We start from the raw sequence: 22,622 nt of genomic DNA on the forward strand, positions 1-22,622 counted from the left end.
GGGCAGAGAATGCTTTGGGTTTGCATGCAGTGCTGGCTGAAACTATATGGAAACTCTGATGGCTATAACATACCAGATAAACTGAGACAGAAAAAACTCTCCCAAGCCAAAAACTACACTGTTGTAATAATAATAAAGACCACAAAAAAAGTATGTTCATGAAGTTCATCTCTGGAGTGAAAAAGATCCTCGAAGTGAGTGAGTATATATTCTGAAACTAAGGAAATTTCAAAAAATTCTAAAGTGGAGGGAGGGATACTATCCAAAGGACAGCACACTTTCCCTACAATTAGTCTGTAAGAACGTCCAGGAAATAAGCAATGAACAACTAGGGAAGCTACAAGTGTGTGAAAAAAGTTTGGTTTAACTATTTAACTTTTCTCCAACTCCAGATTGGAGTTTTTCAACTTCAAACTGGAGAGAAGTTCACAGAGATTAAAAATAAAAAAGACATTTTCCTAATCTTAAACATTTGAGGTATCTTTTACTTCTTCTGAATCACTGTTCACTGCCAAGCAAACCCAGTGTTCCCAAAGTCTCACTTCTGAAGAAGGGTCTCAGTGTTTTGTGGGCCTAATCTACATACTGAGTACTTTATGGACAGATGGCCATGTTTCTCTTCATTAAAGATTTACTCTTGTTTCTTGGTTTGCCTCTCTCTCTCTTTTTTTCCCTTTGGTTATTTGTTTCTTAAATTCCACATATGAATGAAGTCATACGGTAACTGTCTTTCTCTGACTTATTTTGCTTAGCATAATACTTTAGCTCCATCCATCTTGTTGCAAGTGGCAAGATTATAAGACCTTAAAATTGTACTGATAATAGTTTCTCTTGAATAGTTACAATAATACTAATGATCAGAACAAAAGTTAGCTGAGAAACAGAATTGCTTAAGAATATTTTGTCTTTGAAATTTACATATATAATTCCATTATCACAGGTGGTCTGATCTGAGTTATAAAGGAGGCTTAGTCAGAATATTTCTGTCTTGCCCAGTAATCACAGAAATTAAAGGGCCAGTGTATGTGTTCATAAGAGAAATATAAAGAGATTTAATCTATTTATATCCAATACTATGTGACCAGATCAGACAAGAAATGCGGGTCTGTTGTTACTTCTGTTTCTATTTTATATTTTAAGTTAGTACATAACAATTTCTGATAATCAGTCTTCCAACTTAGTTTTTGCAAACGTGGAATAAAAACGTCTTCATGAGAGCATAGCCAACAATCAGAGAAATATAACTTTCTACTGGAATTTCGTTATGTCTGCCATAAGTACTCGAGCTGCTCACTGTTAACAAAATTAAGTATCTATTACATAAATTAAGTATTCTATAACTGCAGGTCAAGCTTTTATGTACTAAAATTACCAAAATTCTCTGGTTTATTTTAATGCTTGAATGCTCAAACTAACCTCCTTACATGAAAATTCCATTTTCTTTAATAAAATCTTGTTCCCACTAGGGCTTTTGAGTAACAGGCAAAATTTAAAATGAGGCTGAGGTATGTATGAGGAAGTGAGCTTAGGCTTTACAATTTTAAGATGGCCAGCTGGGTTTTCCGCATGAATGTAAACATGCTTTTTGGAAGGAAGGGAGAAAACAAGTGCTTCAATGGAGTGCAGTTAAATATATTTGATGCTAATCATATGTAATACACAGGTATTATTTATTTCCCTAAAAAAGTTTACCTGTATATTTGAATCTCCCTTTATAAATTTTGCTCCTTCTATTATAGTCATATATGAAAATCTGAGTTGATCTGGCGTCTGAATAAGTCCCATTCGATATTTCCTCATATTCAGTAACAGTTGTTTAATGTTAATATCATCTCCTTTTTCCATCTGCAAGAAAGGTAAAAATTATTCAAGCCTTTTGTTGTGAGAGCCCAGGAAAGAGAAGCAATACAGGATAGCTAGCTGCTAAGCATTTTGCAATGTGCAGTGTGTCTCCCCCAAGAACAAGTTACCACTGCAGCTATAACTCTTTCTGTATAAAACAGCTACCCCATTCCAACACCTTCCCCACACTTCAACTGTTCAAGCAGTAGATGGAGGCTGTTAGCAGATATACAACTGATTCCAAACCAATCATACTAATCTTATTTACTTTGGCCAGTGTTTGTCTAAGTTAGAACTTATGACCAGTTCTGGCTTAATGTAAAGATAAATCCACTGAGATTAGTGTTCTTTTTTTTTAAAGGTCTTGACAGAAGTAAATCTTTTTTGCCCAGCGCCCTTCTGCCTTCATGTCTGTGTCCAGCAGCCATCTAAAGATGGTGGAGAAGAAAGACAGTAAGAGCCTAGATCCACAATGACACTGTTAAGTCACTGCACCAGCTCCGGACTATCGATCTCGTATTATAACCAGCATAACCCTCACCCCAACTGAAAAAGAAAAAAGGTGGAAGTTACGTCTGGCAGGGAATAGGCACAAACACACAATCTGGTTTTTAATAATCATTCACCATTAAGTGAATAGACAGTAGAATTTTTTTAAAACGTGTCAAAGTTCACTTTAATAGAACAATCAGTTTTAAGAATTTACTTATTTGAGAGAGAGAGTGAGTGAGTGTGGGGCAGGAGGGGGAGAGGGAGAGGGAGAGAATCTCAAGCAGACTCTGCACTGACTGCATGACCAAGATCACGACCTGAGCCCAAACCAAGAGTCAGGCGCCTAACTGAGCCACCCCGGTGTCCCAACCCGGTTTTCTTTTAAACTTTTTTGTTTTTTAATTTTAATTTTAAATTAAGTATGCTCTATGCCTGACATGGGGCTTCAACTCATGACTCCAAGATCAAGAGTTGCATGCTCTACCGATTACGCCACCCAGGCACCCTGTAACAATCCAGTTTTTGATTGAAGTATATTACTTACAGGCAGAGTAGTTAAGTAATACAGTGAGTGTGTTAAGACTCAATCACTCCTATACTCTAGAGATGCCTTATGCCCCATGTAAGGAAAAATGGACGTTCTAAGAAGAAAAGGCACAGGCCTGTATCCAGGCTGGGGCTGGGAATGGGTTGGTGGAGAAAGGATACAGCCCTTGGGGGGCAGAGATCGGAATCTCAGGGGAATAATAATACTAACATTTATTGAGTGCTTAGAAAATACCAGGGACTGTTCTAAGTGTTCTAAATCTATTAATTCATGTAATTCTCGAAACAGCCCTGTGAGGAAAATCGTATCATTATCCTTAGTTTGTAAATAAGGAAACTCAGGGCAAGAGAAATGTTGTGCTTGTTTGAGTTGGAAGGAATTCAGTATTATATATATCTTTTATATTCGAAAAACAAGGAAAGGGGAAGACGTACTATTTTTGTAATATAAAGCTACCAGGGGAAAAAAAGTCTTGGAGATCTCTAGAATCATCTTGGACAGAGCCTCACCACTCACAAATAAGAGGCAGTTAAAAGGGTATAAGTGAAATTTTTTAGATTTTTCTGAAGAAGGCAGAAGTTTGAGTTTGAATATCACAGTTCTGGGATACCGACATTAGAGTTTACTTCTGCCAGGGAAAACAATAAAAAATTAAACAAGACTAAAGTTAGAGCATAAGAAGCACTTACCAGAACAAGACAGGTATCTACTAGAGAAAAGGTGCCTGACCGCCCAATGCCTGCACTACAGTGGATCACTGCAGGCCCATGTTCAGGATTCAAGGAACCAGACTCTCTCACTTTAAATAAGAAATTGAGAAATGAAGCTGGTGATTCAGGGACTCCGAAATCTGGCCAGGTAGTATAATGAAAGTGAGATATTGTTCTGGTTTCACCACTCTAAAAAGTGAAAATCAAGGGAAAAGTTAGTTCTAATTTCTTTTCTTTGAAAAAACTACTTCAGAAAGAATATGTGTTTCGTGTAATGCTTTTAGTCCTTATGGACTTTTGTACCACGATTTTTTTTTTTTGTTTGGCTTTTGATTATCACTCACACCAGTTTGGAGTTCTTCAGGAGAATTTGGAATTTATTAATAATAGCTAACATTTCTAAAATATTATTTTGCAGTCATGTCCTAAGCTTTTTATGTATTAACTCAACCCATACAACAATCCTAATAAAACTCCTTTTCCAGATGAGATAACAGAGGCCAAAGGTTAAGCAATTTACCCACGGCGACACACTGAGAAAATGGCGGAGCCTGACTGGGAAGCTCTTAACCACCGACCTATACCATACATGTGGCCAATATTTTAATTCATACATCATGATAAGTGTTCCTTTTTTTTCCTATTTAAAAAAAAAAAATCCTACCAGTGTAATTTTACGTGTATTAATGGTTTCCTTTTTAAGAAGGCCCAACATTTTTACATACAATTTTTCTCATTATATGAGTTATCTTGTAGACTCTGCTACACAGGCTCAGAGGAGCAACTCAAAAATTAATTTAAAGAAACAATCTTTACGTTTTTAATTGAAATTGCTCTCTAATTGCCGCTTTTCCCCACGGTAATAATTTCCAATCTTAAAACTGTTTATATGACTTTGCTGATGTGCTAAAATGGTTTACCAATATGCTAAATGCTTCCTGTCTCTTAAAGCCTGCCTGGCATTCACTATCACTTCCTGGATATTCCTGATGAGCTTTATTTCTGACTAACTCATTATGAAAATGTTCCTAAGCTTTTGCCAGCTGCCTTTTGCCCCAAGAAGCATTCTGATGCCTTCTAGTCTTCATTTTTGCAAACCGAAACAATAACCCTCTAACATATCTCCGTGCAATTTCAGTTTCATTGCAGGATGTTTTTGGAGGGAGAAGCCATACAAGCAACATTAGGGGGGAAAAAAGAAACCCCACATAATAATTTTAATGGTTAACAGCTAAAGATTATTATTACAACATCCTGCTTTTGGTACAAGTTTTCAAAATTCACTTTCATTTTTTTTAAAAATAAACTTTCCCCTTTTTTTAGTAGAAAGAAACTCCTAAGTCCCAGACTTGGTTATATGAGGTATAACAGTGATAAAATACAGTGCAGAAATTCTTTTAAAAATTTCACATTATATACTTTCAGTGACTAATTTTCTTAAAATTCAGCTTTCACAATTCCAAATACACTGATCCACAGGTTCTCAACATACTAAAGGTACTAGCAGATAGAATTAAAATGATCACTGGGATTGCTAAATTTCAAAACATTTCCTTCTAAAATTATAGCTACTGTATGTAAAAAAAAAGGGGGGGGAGTAAATCTAAAATTAAATTTACTGTATTAAAAATAGGTACTGAAAACATTGCAAAATAAGACAGGTAAATTTTAGTTTCTTCTTACAAAGCCATAAATGGACAGGTAACAACATCATACCAGCACGGGAATGGGCTAAAGTGGCTACTCTTGCTGTAGCCCAGGGGCATGGAGAACTCCAAGTCACATCTTCCTTTAAACAGGGTCTAAGATTCCAGGGGGAGTGTTTACCCCCTTCCACCCCACCCCCAACAACTGCTGTGTTGTGGTCCCACCCCATCCCCAACGACTGCCCTGTTGTGGTCATCTGCCACCATGCAGTGCTGACCTTGCACAGCAGGGCCAGAGTTTGCCTTGTGAGCCTAAATCAGGTCCCCTGTGGGCCTGCCGGTGCTCCCAGGTCTGGGAGGGGTGGTGCTAGAACCCTGCTCACCTGTGAGCTGTGCTCTGCAAGGTATGGCTCAGTCTTCCCATACAGTTTTTTACTCCCTTATGCTCACTTACGGCATCACCTCCTGGCTTAAAATCTAGAATTAACCCACAGTCCTGAACAACTGCTTGCTTTTTTTGCGCCTGTATGATTTTGGCTCAAGACTAGCAGTCTCTTGATATTTTTCGAATTCAGGTCACGCTGTCTGGGATACTCAAAGCCAGTTCCCAGAAACGTTCACGACTGTTTGTATAATGCAGTCTTCCCCACTAATAGATTTTTGAGAATCAGTCTTTTTCTTCCCCTAACAGGACCAGACTAAAGAACTTCTTAAGAAGTTAATTTTTATTAATGTGTCCCTACTGAAACAAGATTCAAAATCACAGCTCACAAAAATCATACAATTTCCAAAGGAACACTTCATGAAGCAGTAAGATCCATATGTTTACTACTGAGAACTGTTTATATGCTTGACTGGGCCTCTTCTCTCTCTTTTCTGTGCTGGAAAAAAAATGAGAGGGGAAAAAAGGATTGCCAAAGGCTAGAGAGCTAAATCAAAATTCATCTTTATTCCAAACAAGGTCTACATGCAGACTTTACACTTTTTGACAAACTCCTTACTTCAAAACTGGCTGAAGGCCCCTTTCCTTCTCCCAGATCATTAAATCACATCAGTCCTCCTGTGATGCCCAGTTGTCCTCTCCCATCCCCTCCCACTGCTGACCTCACACCCCGTGCACACCTGGTTGCACCCATGCACACCTGGTTGCATTCGCAATTACATGGCTGTCCCCATCTGCACATGCCTGCCAAATCTTCTTTGTAAAACACTGCATTATATATACCACACTCTGCACAAAGTGTCAGTGGTTCACTGTTCTTTTTAAGGTGAATCTTATTTATATATTTTGAAGGAGAATTCTATCCTTGAATAAGGATATCTAATTCAATATATATGGAGGCCAGGAAGATAAGCTAGGAACTGAGTAGGTATAAGACCATGGGCAACAGCAGGCTTATAGCAATTTCAGTGTATGCCACCTAAAGCCATTCAAATTCAAAGTTAACTCTTATTTTATACAGATAGATAAGATTATAAATTTTCTAATTCTTACAAAGAAATCTATGCAGCTCTTTGGTCCTAGGCCCAATTATTTTCACACTTCGGGCATTTACAGAAGTAGTAAGATTATATTTCCAAGACTTTCATCATAAGGCCAATTTTGTCACCTGTAAATGGTTAAAAACAGTACTTACCTTATAAGGCTATTGTGAGGAATAAATGAAACAGTGAATGTAAAGTGCCTAACCTATGCCTGCATATGGTAAATACTTAACAAATACCTTTTCTGAAACAATTATACTAATCGTCTCTATCGTAGCCTCTAATAAGCTCCAATCAATTGTAAACCTCTCCACATTTTCAGCTGCTTCACTTAGTATTTCCTCTACACCAAGGAGCAGCAAAGTTTGTGAACCCTATTTCCTAAATACAAATTTATACGAGATCTGTAGGTCACCGTCAGTGCCTCAGTTCGGTCCCTCAACAATTTTTTGCCAGGATCATTATATGGTCTGTATTAAATAATTAGTTATTGTAATTCATTTTGAAAGATGAACAAAACTCACCAGATCAGGAGGAGAGGAGAGTGACAGAAACAGGTAGGCATGGGGCTTGCCGTCTAAGCAGAGAGAAAAGCAATACACAGAGGTGTCGGGCCCCCAAGGATCAGCCTATTTGAGAAGTGTAGGACTGTCAGCAAGAACAAACCCCGAGTGCCTGTGGTGGCAGACAAGGAGGAAGGACCAGTCTGGGCTGGGTCTTGGACTTCTGCATCGGCCACAGAGAAAGATATTTTAGGGCAGGGTGGAAGGATCACGCCTGTGTTTTAGAATAACCACTCACTCGGTGCAATGGCAGAGGGAAGCACAAACGTAACAGGTAAGGACTACCCATGGGGAGCTGAAAACCTTGTTATGGAGTCAAAGTACATACATGCGCAAGTACTAAATAAGCCAGTAAAATGGTAAAATTTAAACTATGGCGAGAAGTGTAAGATCACAGCGATTAGGAATGAATGCGTCAGGGACACCTGGGTGACTCAGTCGTTAAGCGTCTGCCTTCGGCTCAGGTCATGATCCCAGGGTCCTGGGATCCAGTCCCATGTCTGGCTCCCTGCTCAGCGGGAAGCCTGCTTCTCCCTCTCCCCCTCCCCCTGCTTATGTTCTTCTCTCTCTCACTGTCTGTCAAATAAATAAATTCTTAAAAAAAAAAAAAAAAAGGAATGAATGCATCATAGATGAATTAAGAAAGACCTGAGTAAGAAATGGGCCAAGAGGTGGTCCTGAAGGCTGCACAGGATATAAAGAGGTAGAGAAGAGAGGATGACACTCCAGGTAGGATAAACTGTTTAAACTATTTTGAATCAAATCCCAGCTGAGCATGATAATAATTAGGCACTCATCCTGTTTTGGGCAAATCTACAGGGACAGAGAAATAGAAGGCAGCCAGCATTACAACAGTATTCCTGGAACTTGAGAAACACAAAGCTGGCCAACAATATTATGGAAAATAGTGAGGAGCAACTAAAAAGAAAATCCTGAAAGACAAATAAGCACTCTAGATGACCTTACACTTTAAAAGCCCTGCAAAACCTTCCCCGTAGCTTAAGTCACCGGGCCACTTTAAAAGCGGAGATGGAACCTCTTCATTCAGGGGCAAGAGTTCAAACTCTTAGCTCTAATGAAGACACTGCAAAGGGCTGCTGGTGTGCAGCTTTCCTGCTCCCTTAGACCAGAGGTCTGTAAAAGAGCAGGGCCCACACAGCTCACAGCTTTGGCCCCAGACCTGTTAATACATACAAGTTAGACTCCTTTAGCAGCAAACCAGTTCTCTGCAGCTCCCCGTGAGGCTGGTGACCACCCCCCACCTGCAGCATCACCTCTCTCCCTCATTTGGTATTTCTTTCTCCCTCAACTTGTTCAACTGCCTTTGTTCCTGCAGTCCTTCCCAATTCATTGATATGACAAAGGTAACAGATGCGCACAACTAAAGCTAATAATTGTGAATCCCGCAAGGAGTCTCAGGCCTGTTTCAGCATCAATTCACTTGATCCTTATAGCAACTCTTTGAGGTATGTGTGTCCTTATCCTCATTCTGTAGATGAGAAACTAGGCACAGAGGGTAAATAGTGGGACAGTCACACAGCCAGAAGGCGTACAGTTGGGATTTAAACTCAGGAAATCTGGATCCAGAATGGAAATACTTAACCAAATGCAATTCTGCTTCTTATGCTGAAATGCTATTTTGTTCTTCTAACATTCCTAGTTCTTACTAAAGATTCTAAGGTAGAACGTAAACAGACCGTTGCTATTAATTATGGTGGACTCTGAACCCAGGCCAATAAGAAATCACAGTTGCTAACAACTAAAACAGTGGTTGGCCAGTTCACATGCTTCAATTCAGAAAGATGCTTTAGAACCAAGAATCTTCCTTTACTAGGACAATTAGCACTTCTTTCAAAAGACTTAGCCCCATGTCATTCCAAGTCAGGAGATCTGGATTTGAGTTCTGGCCTGTCACTTATTAGCTGAGTAATCTATTTACAGGAAAAATCTTATAACCTAATGGATTTTAGGTTTTTAAAAAATACAGGAAATATGGAAATATTAAGACTATTTACTCTATCACATTATAGGAAGGCTGTGGGTCAAATAATATATATGTAAAAGTGCTTTGCAAAATGAGAAACAAAATAACAAAATTCATTTGATTTTATTATTAAGGTATGGATCAACTCTGAATTAGGATAGGTTTCAGAAACAGGGAAAAACATCTATGCCCTTCTCCATTCAAATCAGTTTTAATGCCAGAAGCAGATGAGGTACCTGGGATAAATACCAAGAGAAGATGATTCGAAGAACCATGAGAAGTTTATAGAAAAGCAGTTCTGTTTCTGGGAATAAGGAACGCACGATCTAGTATCAAACAGTTGTTGAGGTATCCCGGGGCGGCTTAAGACATATGTAAATGGAATAGTTGGTGCAAAAAACTACAATAAGGGAAATTCATAAATAAATCTAAGTCCTGTAATTCCCAACCTTGAGGCTTCTTAGATAACCTAAGAGATCACATAAAAAGCTTACTTATGGACGTCATGGGAAGCTGGGCCTGGGCCTCAACAGTATGCACCTGTGCTTGCAGTCGGCCGCAAAAAACAGAGGTGTTCGAAGAGATCCACCATAAAATGTATTTCTACATTTCTAAGAGAGAGAGAGAGTGTGTGTGTGTGTGTGTGTGTGAGAGAGATGCACTTTCTATATCCCTTCTCTAGAAAACTTCTTTTGGTCAATGATCCCATGTTAATCATTTCATTCAGTTAATGGTTAACTAAAACAGTATCTCACTATATAGACTAGATACATTCCTGAAATCATTTTTTCGCAAATATTTTTCCTATTTTCTAGTTTTCTTATCTCATTTCATATTTCCCAGTTACCCTGATTCCAACACAAAGAAGACAAAACAGGTAGGTGGTAAAAGGGGGAGCAATGCTTTGATCCCCAACCTGACAACAGCAGGTTCACAACCCACCATGTCCATGTATCTCAACCAAGAAATAAGGAACAATTCTTGTATTTCTGGCAAAGGCCCAGTAAACGTTCTTGGGACCATGTGCTAAATTATTTCACCATTTTCCTCAATTCAGTAAGGACAAATGTCTCTGTGGTGAATCATCTGAATTAACAACATTCCAGTAAGTTATTTTCTTGACTCGCCTGCCACCCTCAGAAGCACCAATTATGTGCAACTGTTCTACACCCCGTGTTCCGCATACACATCTTCATCTGATCTCCATGACAGCCCTGAGGGGGCGCTATTACAATCTCTGCTTTACAGATGAGCAAAGGACGAGGGACGTTGAGGAACAGGTCCCAAGGGCATTTCTACTAAACAACAGAGCTGGGATTTTAATCCACGTTAGCCTGATTATAAAGCTCTCTCTCCTCATCCCCAAGTAATCTTAATAAATTATCTTCAATCCTCATCTATCAACCTGAACTTCAAAATCCTTAGTTTCTAGGTCTTCTCAAGAGTCCTCAGAGAGCTACTGCATATAGGAAACGCAATGTAAACACCATGGTCATGGCTATGTACTACTGTAGATACTATCGAAATGTACGTGCAGCCTCAAACTTCAAATCTAATGACAAAAAGTAATTCTGGAAATCAGCAATATAAAGTCCAATCTTTTGGGCATGAAAAGTCTTACACTGATATTTTCTAACTGTAGTAGATGTACTGTATAATATGACTTCACATCTTCTGACAAGAACTTGACAGTGAATCCTGTTTCTTTAAACAGCATCTCTTGATCGTCTTTTGTTGGCCAGTACTGTGCACATTTAACCTAAATTTAAGAATATGTAGATATTAGTTCATAGACATTATGAAACCCTAAAAAGCGGGGAAAGGAAGACAAACCATACACATATATGCTATATTTTTTCAAGTACCCAAATCTATGAACAATTGCACTGTAATTTGAGGCTCAATGTATTTTAATAAGATTGACATTTTATAAAAGCAGGTTTGTAAAATGTTCCTATAACTTATACTAAAAAAGCCATAAACAGATATGTTCATAAAAGTGAATCTGTCATTTCCAAAGCATGATAACCTATATTTTAACATCATACTGGCATTCACTTTACATTTCTAAAATTATCAACCTCTTGTAAGAATCTTTTCTTCAAATAGTATGGAAAGGGCTTTATTTTACAAGTATTTTCTACAAATACCTATGAATCTGCTACCAAATACTATTTATCTAGAAATAACATTGTATATTCACTTACTAAAATTAAGTCAGGGGAACGAATCAGAAGATAAGCCCCCTTTGGGGCGCCTGGGTGGCTCAGTCAGTTAAGCATCTGACTTCGTTCAGCTTGGTGTCATAATCTCAGGGTCCTGGGATGGAGCCCCATGTCAGGCTCCCCACTCAGCAGGGAGCCTGCTTATCTCTCTCCCTCTACCCCTCTCCCTGCTTACGCTTTCTCTCCCTCTCTCTCCCTCTAATAAATAACATCTTTAAATGAAGAAGAAGATAAGCCCCCTTTATCTAGGTACATTCTGGCAGAACTACTAATATGGAATTCCTATTTGTGACAATAAAAGCATCTTCCCAAAAGCCAAATTATGAGGCCAACAGACCATGGCAAGGTGAGGTGAAGAGCCACTTCTTTAGGGAAAAAAACACCACAAAAATGTCATATAAAATATGGTCATTTCTTCTTTTCCAAATCACGAACAGCTATAAATCACCAACAGTAACACCACCACCAAACAAATAATTACTACGAGCGGATACTTCCAAAGGTGCTAAAAGACATTTTAAATATGATACAAGAAGTGAAAGAGCATAAATGAGAATGAGAACAACTCAGAAATGAGGTGATAGGAGACAGAAAAAAATTACAAATCAATATCTGAAATATCATTTCAGAAATGAAGACTAAACTAAAAGGAACAGAGAGGCATGAATAAACACAACAGAAGATGTCCTAGGAAAAAAAGAAGAGGAAAAGGAAGACATTTCTTAAATAAAAAACGAATGGAGATACAGGACTTAAGAGAAAGTGACAAATACAAGAATAAGCAAAGACAATCTAACGTGTATAATAGGCGGACCCAAAGAAGAACACTAAAGCAAGCCAACAGTAAACACTAACAAGAATAATCAATACATTTTTCTTTAAAAAAAAAAAAAAATCACGTATTGAAAGAGCATACTACGCGTCCAGAAAAACTGACCCAGAATGACCAACACTAAGACATATTTTGGTAAAATTAATGGGATTTGGGAGGGAAAAAAGCCTTTGGGTAACCTAGATAAAAAGAACACATGACTTACAAGGGAAATAAAATCAGATGTCCAACTGACTTTGTCAGTAATCTGTTATGCCAAAAGGAAATGGAGTAATGTATTTAAGTTGCTCAAAGAAAAGCAAATGTCAGCCAAGATTTTATATCCTGCCCAAGTGACTTTTAAGAATGAAGAAAGCAGATTAAACTCTCACCGACAGGTAAGACATCAGGAACTATAATGCCTATGAGGCCCTTTTAAAGGATGTGCTACAGAATGAGCTGTCTACAGAACAACGGGAGAGACATCAGTAAGACCAACAGTGTAAATTAAATATATATTTACATGTAGAACTAAGATTTCGCAAGGGACATAAAAGAGAGACTATAGTATGTTATATACTCGAACAAGGCAGGTAAAGTACAACTTAAAAACAGAGACAGGAAAAACAAAAAATTTGAAACTTTTTCAGTAATTATTTTGGTGATGGAGTCGATACTCTTATTATGAGTATTTTTGGTGTGTAATATGGGACAAAGTAAATGAGTCATCATAAGATATTCTTTATCCGTACTGTCTTTGAGAAGCAGGATTCATGGTATGGAAAAAGGAGGCAACAGATATAAGATAGAAAGGGTTAAAGCCAACCACCTACAGTTCTAAATTTGAACTGGAAGTATCATTATGAACACTTGAAGTATGTTATCTAACGCACAAACATATTTTTTCCTTAGCTCTGTTCACCAAAAAGCTCTAAAAACAATGATCAACCCAGCATCAGTAAACATCCTTATTTTTATTGACATCTTGAAATACCATTGCCCAATAAAAGAAACCAAGGTTCCTTACAGAAATGGCTGATTCTATGGATTCTATGGAGTAGAGATTAAGTAGTCATTCCAGATAGTAAGAAAATTATTAGAGACTAAAGACTAAAGAAAATTATTAAAGACTCTTTGGTTTTATGTCTTAGGTTTCTGATTCAGAGCCCAACTTGAAGAGATTCCTTCTAGCCAACAGAGGAATAATTCAATTACTAAGATGGATAATAACTGCGATGGAATGAAGTACATCAAATATGTTTAAATCTATGAGTTCATAACAATTGATCCCCTCCTGCCGCTGCCCCCACACCAAAAAATCCTAACTGGTCACCTGCTGAGGACGCTAGGCAATCAACTATTTTGAAAACTGCTTTTCCTATATAAAAGTGGTCAGCTAATTAGAAGGGAAGTTTCTTTTCTTTTCTTTTTAAGATTTATTAAAGAGAGAAAGAGAGGGGGAGGCAGAGGGAGAGGGAGAGAGAAACTCAAGCAGAAACTTAAGCAGACTCCATGCTGTGTGTGGAGCCCAACGTGGGCTTGATATCAAAACCCTGAGATCATGACATAAGCCTAAACCAAGAGTCAGGCAGGCGCTTAACTGACTCTGCCCCCAGGCGCTACGAAAGTTTCTTTCTATAGAAGTATTCCAACAAAAATGTAAGAAGGAATGATAAAATTGGAATATCACTATTCTGTAACCCCTAAGTAGTTAAGGAACTAAGCACTGACCAGCAATGGCTGCTAACACCATAAAAAGAAAGATAATCAGACCTTATGGGCCTCTTCGTAAACAAAGCAGTATCACCCATGAAGTCATCTTCCCCAAAATAATTAAACCTGAATCTTATTAAGCATCTAGATCTAGCCACCATAAATATGACTTCTAATTTCTAGTGGCGGTCTTATCTTACTCATATAGTAATTATACAACAAAAGGAGCGATGAAACTTATAAACCATCTACTTTGTAAAGCTGCTCAAAGTGTTCAAACAATGTCACCATCACTTAATTTTTAAGTAATGAAAAAGCCACTGTAAATAACTATGCTAACATTGCTGGACATTCTGGTATGTGAATGCCACTGAGGATTTGAAAGAGAGTAGAATAATTCGCAAAACCATCGAAAGCCACCAAATATGAATTTAGAAAAAAGTAAGAATCAGGAGTCTGAAGATCTTGGGCTGAAGAGACCTTACTGACAATACCTTCCAATTTGCTTCTTTGACAGAAAAAGAATCTAAATGTACAAAAGTTAAAAGACTCAACTAATTAGCACTGTGTTTAGACTTTACCTCAAGTTTCAATAAATTTATACATTTCCAAACTCACGGTCTCATGACCGAAGAGTCCATAAAAACTCATATACAAAAACCTTTCACTTTAATCTTTTACAAACTTTTCAAGATTTTGATAATAATAAATTGTAAAAATTCTAATGAAGCCTAGGGATTCCAAAGATCTGTGTCACCACTGGTCAATATTTGTTTCATTATGTTTACATCTTGGAGGGTAGTGATGTACAACTATTATTTAAATACTTAAGGCAAGAGAGGAAAAGGATATACTACTTCTGGTCAGAAACAGCCTGACCGCTAGCCTTTAGCAATTCAAGGCCAAAACCAGTGAATGAATGAATACCCCAAAAGAAATATGAGAACATTTATAAGCTAATGATATAGGCAGTACACTAAGTTGCAAATATTAAGTGTTACTCACCGATTCCTTCTCCACAACTCGATTTAGCATGACAACTGCTTTGGTGTTTTGCTGCCAAACCATGAGCCAGAAATGGCAACCTGTATTAGGAAGTGGACCCTGTGAGAACAGAGAAGAAAAAGTAGGTAAGAGAAAGGAGATGGAACAAGGTTCAAGGAAAATTCCTTCAAGTATGCTTCTGGTTTAAGAACAATGTATATACGGGGCGCCTGGGTGGCACAGCGGTTAAGCGTCTGCCTTCGGCTCAGGGCGTGATCCCGGCGTTATGGGATCGAGCCCCACATCGGGCTCCTCGGCTGGGAGCCTGCTTCTTCCTCTCCCACTCCCCTGCTGTGTTCCCTCTCTCACTGGCTGTCTCTCTGTCACATAAATAAATAAAATCTTAAAAAAAAAAAGAACAATGTATATATAATAAGTAAATCATGACTTTAAATCCACTTGAGTTAAAAAATAGGTCTGTACTAGTTGCTTATAAATGATCAAAACTGACTTTTATTGACTTAGGCAGAAAAGGAATTTTTCAGGCTATCAGATGACTCAGAGTTGAGGGCTGGAAAGCCAGGCTTCAGTGGGAACCAATGTCAAGGCAAGATTCTGCTCAAAGGAGTCAGCTGGGACAGCGCTCCTGACGCTGGCACTACTATCACCTCACTTTGCTGGCACTGCCACACGAAGGGGGCTATAGCAAACACACATAACCTATAAACAAACCAGAGTCAAAATCATGGGCAGAAATGTCTGACTGGTCGTGTTCCAGCCGCAAAGGAAATTTCTGTCCCTTTCGGCTTCCGCAGCAGGAAGAGAGGCCCTGCCTGCCATGGATCACGGCAGTCCTACAAAAGAGGAAATCTGTGCCATCACTGGCCAACCGACCACCCCAAGTGAACCAGAAAAAGATTTCCAGAAAAAGCGGAAATTTCAAAGTGCCTGAACCACTACAAAGCTGTTAATTTGCAAAAACCACAACAAGTGCGACCTCAATAGAAGACTTATAAGGGGCAATGGTTCATATTACAATACTGCCACAGGGGAAAAAAAAATCAAATCCAATTATCTTCACGTGTTGCTTAGCTGTAGCACAAGGCTTAGGGCAAGTAAGACATGAAAAGGCCATGATCAAATTATAACTAATTTTAAAGGTGAAAATGAATGAGGCTGTACTGCAGCTAACACAAGTCAGCAGCATTCTCCTCCCAGGACAGAGGGAGGGGAAGCTTCGGGGGCTGCAGGCCAGGTCTCCGGAACTTCAGCTTCCCATGTCAAACAGGATGATTCATGTGGTTTGAGGGTGAAAGCATCTTTTGGGCAGCTGTATTCCCTGGTTCGTAGCAGATGCTCTATTAATATTATTTAAATTAATAAACTCTAAGCTTCTAAATTATAAAAAGGCCAGAAATATACTTAGAATCCTGAGTAATGACAACCAAATGTTTGAAGATACTGTTTTCCTCACTCAGTGTATGTTATCTATTACTTGATCTACTTCTAAGACAAAACAAAGTATGAAAATCCCCAGTAAAATGAATGCCTTTTCTTTCATCTAAAAAAATGGATCTCCTGATTCACCAGAGAAGTCACTCCTTAGTGTGTATACATGCAGAAACACAAAACACATTCTGTCAGTGGTTCTAAGGTGGTTGGGGTGGTGGGGGGGGGGGGTTCTCTCAGGTCTTCCAACCTACAAGCAATACTAACAATTTTTTTCTTAGAAATGGAGATTGAGGGGCGCCTGGGTGGCACAGCGGTTAATCGTCTGCCTTCAGCTCAGGGCGTGATCCCGGCATTACGGGATCGAGCCCCACATCAGGCTCTTTTGCTGGGAGCCTGCTTCTTCCTCTCCCACTCCCCCTGCTTGTGTTCCCTCTCTCGCTGGCTGTCTTTCTCTGTCGAATAAATAAATAAAATCTTTAAAAAAAAAAAAAAAAGAAATGGAGATTGATAGCAAGGACTGATATATATGTTTTTTTTTAATTCAGAGGGAAAAGGTGACAAAAAGAAGAACAAAGGACAATTAGAACAGCTAAGGTTTTAATAAACATTCAGCATCTCTAGTTTTCTCTGTCCTGTAAAATATTCTCAGACTTCAAAGAGCTTACTAAGAGGCAAGGAGAAGTCCTTGTCCTACTAACTGAAACATATCAAGTGCCACAAGAGTAAGGGGAAAACCATCAGATCTTTGAGAGTAGGAAGGATGCTACAGCAAGCCTTACAAATGAGGAGGGTCACTGATACAGGGAGACATCGTGGAAGGACAGGGAGCAGGTAAGGGTCCATTCGAAGCATAGGGCAAGGCAGGTACAAGTATAAGGTACATCTGAGAGACAAAGAAATCAATGAGTGCAAAGTAGAGGTATGCATGCAGTAGGAAACCACAATACAGGAAACAGTCACAAAACTCTTTAAGAAGTAAAGTGATATGACGAGATTTGTATGTTACAAAAATAATATGTATGTTGCACAAATAATGTAGGCATTGCTAAAGATGGATTAGGAAGGAAGGGACTGATAGCAAAGAAACAATTAAAAAGCAACTGCATTAGGACTCTGGATGATGAGCATAGGTTTAACCCAGGTGAGAAAAACAGGAAGGGGGCTGGCTGGGTTAAAAAAAAAAAAAGAGTTAGATGTAGAAAATGCAGAATTTGCAATGTAAATGAGTCATCTGGGTAATAATATCCAGTGAAGACCTGGAAAATATAGGGGGAAAATTCAGGAAAGAATAAAAAGCTAAAGACAGCCTTCTGAGTCCTCCAACTGTAAATGCATGGAGCTCTGACAGGACACATAGAGCAGTCTAATAGGGACAGGGCACTGAAACACAATTAGTAAAAATCTTCATTATCATGATGGGTTTACAATACTTTATAAGAGGATTATTATTACTACTATTACTACTACTAATAAAAAGCAGTAACAAATGCCACAACAAATAATCCATGGAAGGCTTACCACAGTACCAGGAACTATAAGAGCTTCGCTCAGCATGGTTTCACAGATAATATAAGTATATATCTATAATATATATATATATTATATATGTAGATATATCTATCTACATATATAATATATAGATATATCTATATATATAGGCTTGGGGAGTTAGGTAGCTTGTCCAAGGTCACACAGCAATCTTATGGTAGTAGAACCGAATGATTAAGAGCATGACCCAGGGAGTCAATGGGGCTTCAAATTCTGGCTTCAACTCACTTGTTGTATGGGCTTGATAAAGTTGTTTAATGTTCCTGGTCTCTTTAGATAATTCCTCCTGCATAAAACCAGGGTGATGACAGTTTTTACCAGAGAGAGTTATCCTGAGCCTTAAATTATACAAAACACATAAAGTACAGAATAAGGTTACAAAACTGCTGTTAATTTTATTTCCTACTATGATGTAAAGTTCATAATAACAGGGTTTTACTTAATGTCTATTTAATTTTTTCAAAAAATTTTTAAGGGGGGGAGGGGCACTTGGAGAGGGAAAGAGAGAGAATTCAAGCAGACTCCACACCCAGCATGGAGCCCAAGAGGGAGCTGGATCTTACAACCCTGAGATCATGACCTGAGCTGAAACCAAGAGTCAGATGCTTAACTTCCTTGAGCTACTCAGGTGCCCCACTGTCTGTTTTATTTAAACAATGCCTACCATACAGTAGGTACTCAATAAATCTTTGTCAGACAAATGAGTATCCAATGAAGTAGTTAGACCAGGATTTGGGCACAGATGCTGTGACTCCAGCGTCTATACCCTCTTAAGACATAAAGGTTTAACATATGGTTCCAGAGAGCTGAAGTCTCGAGGGTAGACTGAAAAAGGGGGAAAGCTCCTAAATCAGAATCCTGAGAAGCACCTACAAAATTTAGGATTATGATGAGAAAAAAGAACCAATAAACGAGACTGGGAAAAAGGGACAGAGAGAGGATGAAAGGAGCGTGTAAGGGATTTAGGGTAATCAGTCTTTTCTATTTTTGAACATTAGAGTTATTTCAAATAGAAAGTAAACTGAAATTCTAAAAGTCAATTTATTAAAAATGTCATGAACGCTAGTACGAAAAACTCCAAATATTACAAAAAGGCAGAGAAGAGCAATTAAAGTCTGATTATTGCTAATTCTTAGAAATAACCAATATTAATGGTAGATGTGTAATTTATTTAGCCAGTCCCTCACAGATTACTTCTGTCCTATTATTTCTGGTCCTGTGCTATTAAAATTAAGTTGCAATCAACACCCTCACATATATGTTTATGTCTGTACATATTTAACCACTGAGTATTATAAACTTTTAAGTCTCTGCTATTTTCACTGGTGAAAAGTGATAACAGATCACTGGTTTAAAATTATATTCCCTAATGACTAGAAAAACTGAGTATCTTTTCATAGGTGTATTGTTTACCTTTATATTTTTCTTTGAACTGTGAATTTATGTTCCTTGCCAGTTTTTTTTTACAGTTTCTCTTTTTCTTTTTTTTTTAACATATAACAGCTACTTTAAGTAAAATGAAGTAATTATTTTTCATTTCCTGCCAATTAGAAATAATCTAATAGAATATCTTTTTACTATATGAGACTTGTCTCTTTTATGAGACTATATGTTGTCTCTTTCAATAACAGGTTATTCTGATCCAAATTTTTAAAAAGCTCAAATATTAACATACAGCTTATCTTTTGAATTTAAAAATCATTTACTGGGGGATATAACAGCACTGTTCATTAAGTCTCTGTCATTTGATAAAGGGTAGCTGGTGTGGATAAATCAAAATAATTTCTATTATCAAAGAACGAAAGAATAGTAGTGCTGGAATACGGGTGTGGCCAATGTGCCAAGAAGCAATCGGGCAGAATACCACAAAGAATCCTCACACTTGGGGCGCCTGGGTGGCACAGCGGTGGAGCGTCTGCCTTCAGCTCAGGGCGTGATCCCGGCGTTGTGGGATCGAGCCCCACATCAGGCTCTTCCGCTATGAACCTGCTTCTTCCTCTCCCACTCCCCCTGCTTGTGTTCCCTCTCTCGCTGGCTGTCTCTCTCTCTGCCGAATAAGTAAATAAAATCTTTAAAAAAAAAAAAAAGAATCCTCACACTTTGTGGCCTCCCAGCCAGTATTCTGGGCACCTGGTCTTACCACCCTCACTCTGAACAAAGGCCAGATATCATCAAAGGCATGTTCATATTCTCTGAAAATACTAGCCAGAGAAGGGGGTTGGTTGAGAAGGGCTTTCAAAGGGCCTCTCGTTATGATACAGATTATGTGAAGAGAACTTAACAAAGCATTAACAAACATTTTGTATCAATATAAAGCAAGGAAGATAATTTGCCTTAGAAGAACTGGCCTAAGCCACTCCTTAAAAATTTCCCTTTTTCAACTTTAATTTCTGTTCACATACAAAAACGTCCACATTTTACTACATAGCAACAGAAAAAACTGAAATGGCATTTCATTTCCAAAAGAAGACATCCTTTTAGCTGTTTCAAAGCAGACCAACCACGACAGCTGCCGTGCAAGGCATTTGCCTGCATCACATCACTTGCCTGTGTTAAGATGTAACTCCTTTGCGCTTCTTCTATATCCACTAAACTGGCATTTATATAATCGTTGTCAGCATTTTGCAGCTTAACACGACTGTGATCATCTGAAACAGAGAATGATAAACCAGAATTGTCACTTCGAACCTCTCATTTCTTTTTTACTTTAATATTAAAGTTCTATGTATTCATAAAATGATAGAAGAAACAAAACAAACAAAATTAAATTAGCACCACAAGAGAGTTGAGTCAAGTTCTAAATTATTCCCTTTTTCTTGAAGGAAGTATAAAAAATGAAATCTTGGGGGGCGCCTGGGTGGCACAGCGGTTAATCGTCTGCCTTCGGCTCAGGGCGTGATCCCGGCATTACGGGATCGAGCCCCACATCAGGCTCTTCCGCTATGAGCCTGCTTCTTCCTCTCCCACTCCCCCTGCTTGTGTTCCCTCTCTCGCTGGCTGTCTCTCTCTGTCGAATAAATAAATAAAATCTTTAAAAAAAAAATAAATAAAAATAAAAATAAAAAATGAAATCTTGGGGGCGCCTGGGTGGCACAGCGGTTAAGCGTCTGCCTTCGGCTCAGGGCATGATCCCGGCGTTCTGGGATGAAGCCCCACATCAGGCTCCTCCGCTATGAGCCTGCTTCTTCCTCTCCCACTCCCCCTGCTTGTGTTCCCTCTCTCGCTGGCTGTGTCTTTATCTCTGTCAAATAAATAAAAAGTCTTAAAAAAAAAAAAATAGAGTAACAGGTGTAAATCATTTAAAATCCAAGGCTCCCATTTCTGTGAATGAAACCAATGCATATAGACAGAGACAGGCACAGGGATTAACAGTAACACACAAAAGGGGAAATAACACAAATTTCCAAAATGTCCAACAACAGTTAAAATACAGCATATATGAAAGATATACTACTTGAATGGAGCCATTAAAAATCATCCTTCAGGGTTAGAAAAAAGTAAAAATCTCACAGATTTAGAATTTATGCTGATCTAAATATGTAGACTACAAAACGTTACCTTGTATCATTTTGATGGAAAAGGAGTTTTCTCAAGGAGAGAAGGCATGTGCATAATAACAAAGTTAACACTGGCTTAGTATCCGAAATATGCAACTGTCAGAAGAGTGTAACTGATTTATAAACCGAATACATGTTTGATATTTAATTCTGGACACCACATTAGATTTAAACTGCTCCCCTGAAGGAAATTTATACTAACTATTCTTTTTCTCCCCACTTTTAAACCAAAAAAACAAAAACAAAAACCTGTGTACATTATCTCCGAAAGAAAGAAAATGTTAAATGGCTACAGTTTCACACATCAATTTATCTGAGATGTTTCTGCTGGACTGAACCCAAGACCTCTGTAAACATTACATGTCATTTGCCAACAGGAAAAACTAAGACCTTGTTATAGTAAATCACTTATACTAGTGTTCTCGGAAAGATGATGTCAGCAAGCACTTTTTTTTTTTTTAAACAGTAACTTTTTTTTTTTTTTAAACAGCTTAATCATCCTTTAACTGTTAAACTACGTGCGCCGGTAAAAGGTCAGCTACCTAATCAGCAAAACAAAGACCATATATCTCCTAGATAACACTGACGTATCAGGAGAATGTCCGCTTTTAGAATGGTACACCATCCCTAAAATTGGCGTTCCACGAGAATATAATGCCAAAGGAATGTATTTCCTCCTGTTGTAATTACAGAAAGAACACAAACCCCAAAGGTTAATCATATCTATTGCACAAGTGAAAAAAAAGCAATTTGGCCAACAGAAGCAAGAATCCATAAAAACTGGGAAGGTTTCTCTCCAGGGCACTGGGAACTGAGTTACCTTGCAGGTTGCCATCCAAAGTTCTGGAGGAAATAAGCCCAGAGAAAGACCTTCAGCAGTTTGTTTTTAAGAGTATTTGACACCCTGCCCTCAGGACCTTGAAGAAGAATTCAGTTATTTTCCCTCTAGCTTTAAAATCTACACCAGCTGTCACTCCAATACATTGAAAACTCCGAATCACACAATGGTAAAAGCACAAATATATTTCCTGGAATCCCAGGGTCTGACCGAAGGGGAGCAGGG

At 38.3% G+C, this 22,622-nt stretch overlaps 1 protein-coding gene across 5 annotated transcripts in view; it reads right to left on the reverse strand.

Moving 5' to 3' along the window:
• The window catches only part of PTPN2 (protein tyrosine phosphatase non-receptor type 2), an 82,247-nt gene that overhangs the window by 16,571 nt on the left and 43,054 nt on the right, over positions 1-22,622 (reverse strand). For all 5 annotated transcript variants that reach the window (XM_045815083.2, XM_045815080.2, XM_045815081.2 and 2 more), the window contains exons 3-7: positions 20,550-20,650; positions 15,024-15,122; positions 10,891-11,028; positions 3,571-3,780; positions 1,693-1,845 (exon numbers count right to left, since the gene is read on the reverse strand). In XM_045815083.2, the coding sequence (XP_045671039.1) occupies positions 1,693-1,845; positions 3,571-3,780; positions 10,891-11,028; positions 15,024-15,122; positions 20,550-20,650 (701 nt within the window). The remainder of the gene's footprint in view (positions 1-1,692; positions 1,846-3,570; positions 3,781-10,890; positions 11,029-15,023; positions 15,123-20,549; positions 20,651-22,622) is intronic.

Source organism: Ursus americanus, chromosome 30, assembly GCF_024610735.1.
Source record: "Ursus americanus isolate L20-20 chromosome 30, mUrsAme1.1.p, whole genome shotgun sequence".
Lineage (NCBI taxonomy): Eukaryota > Metazoa > Chordata > Mammalia > Carnivora > Ursidae > Ursus > Ursus americanus.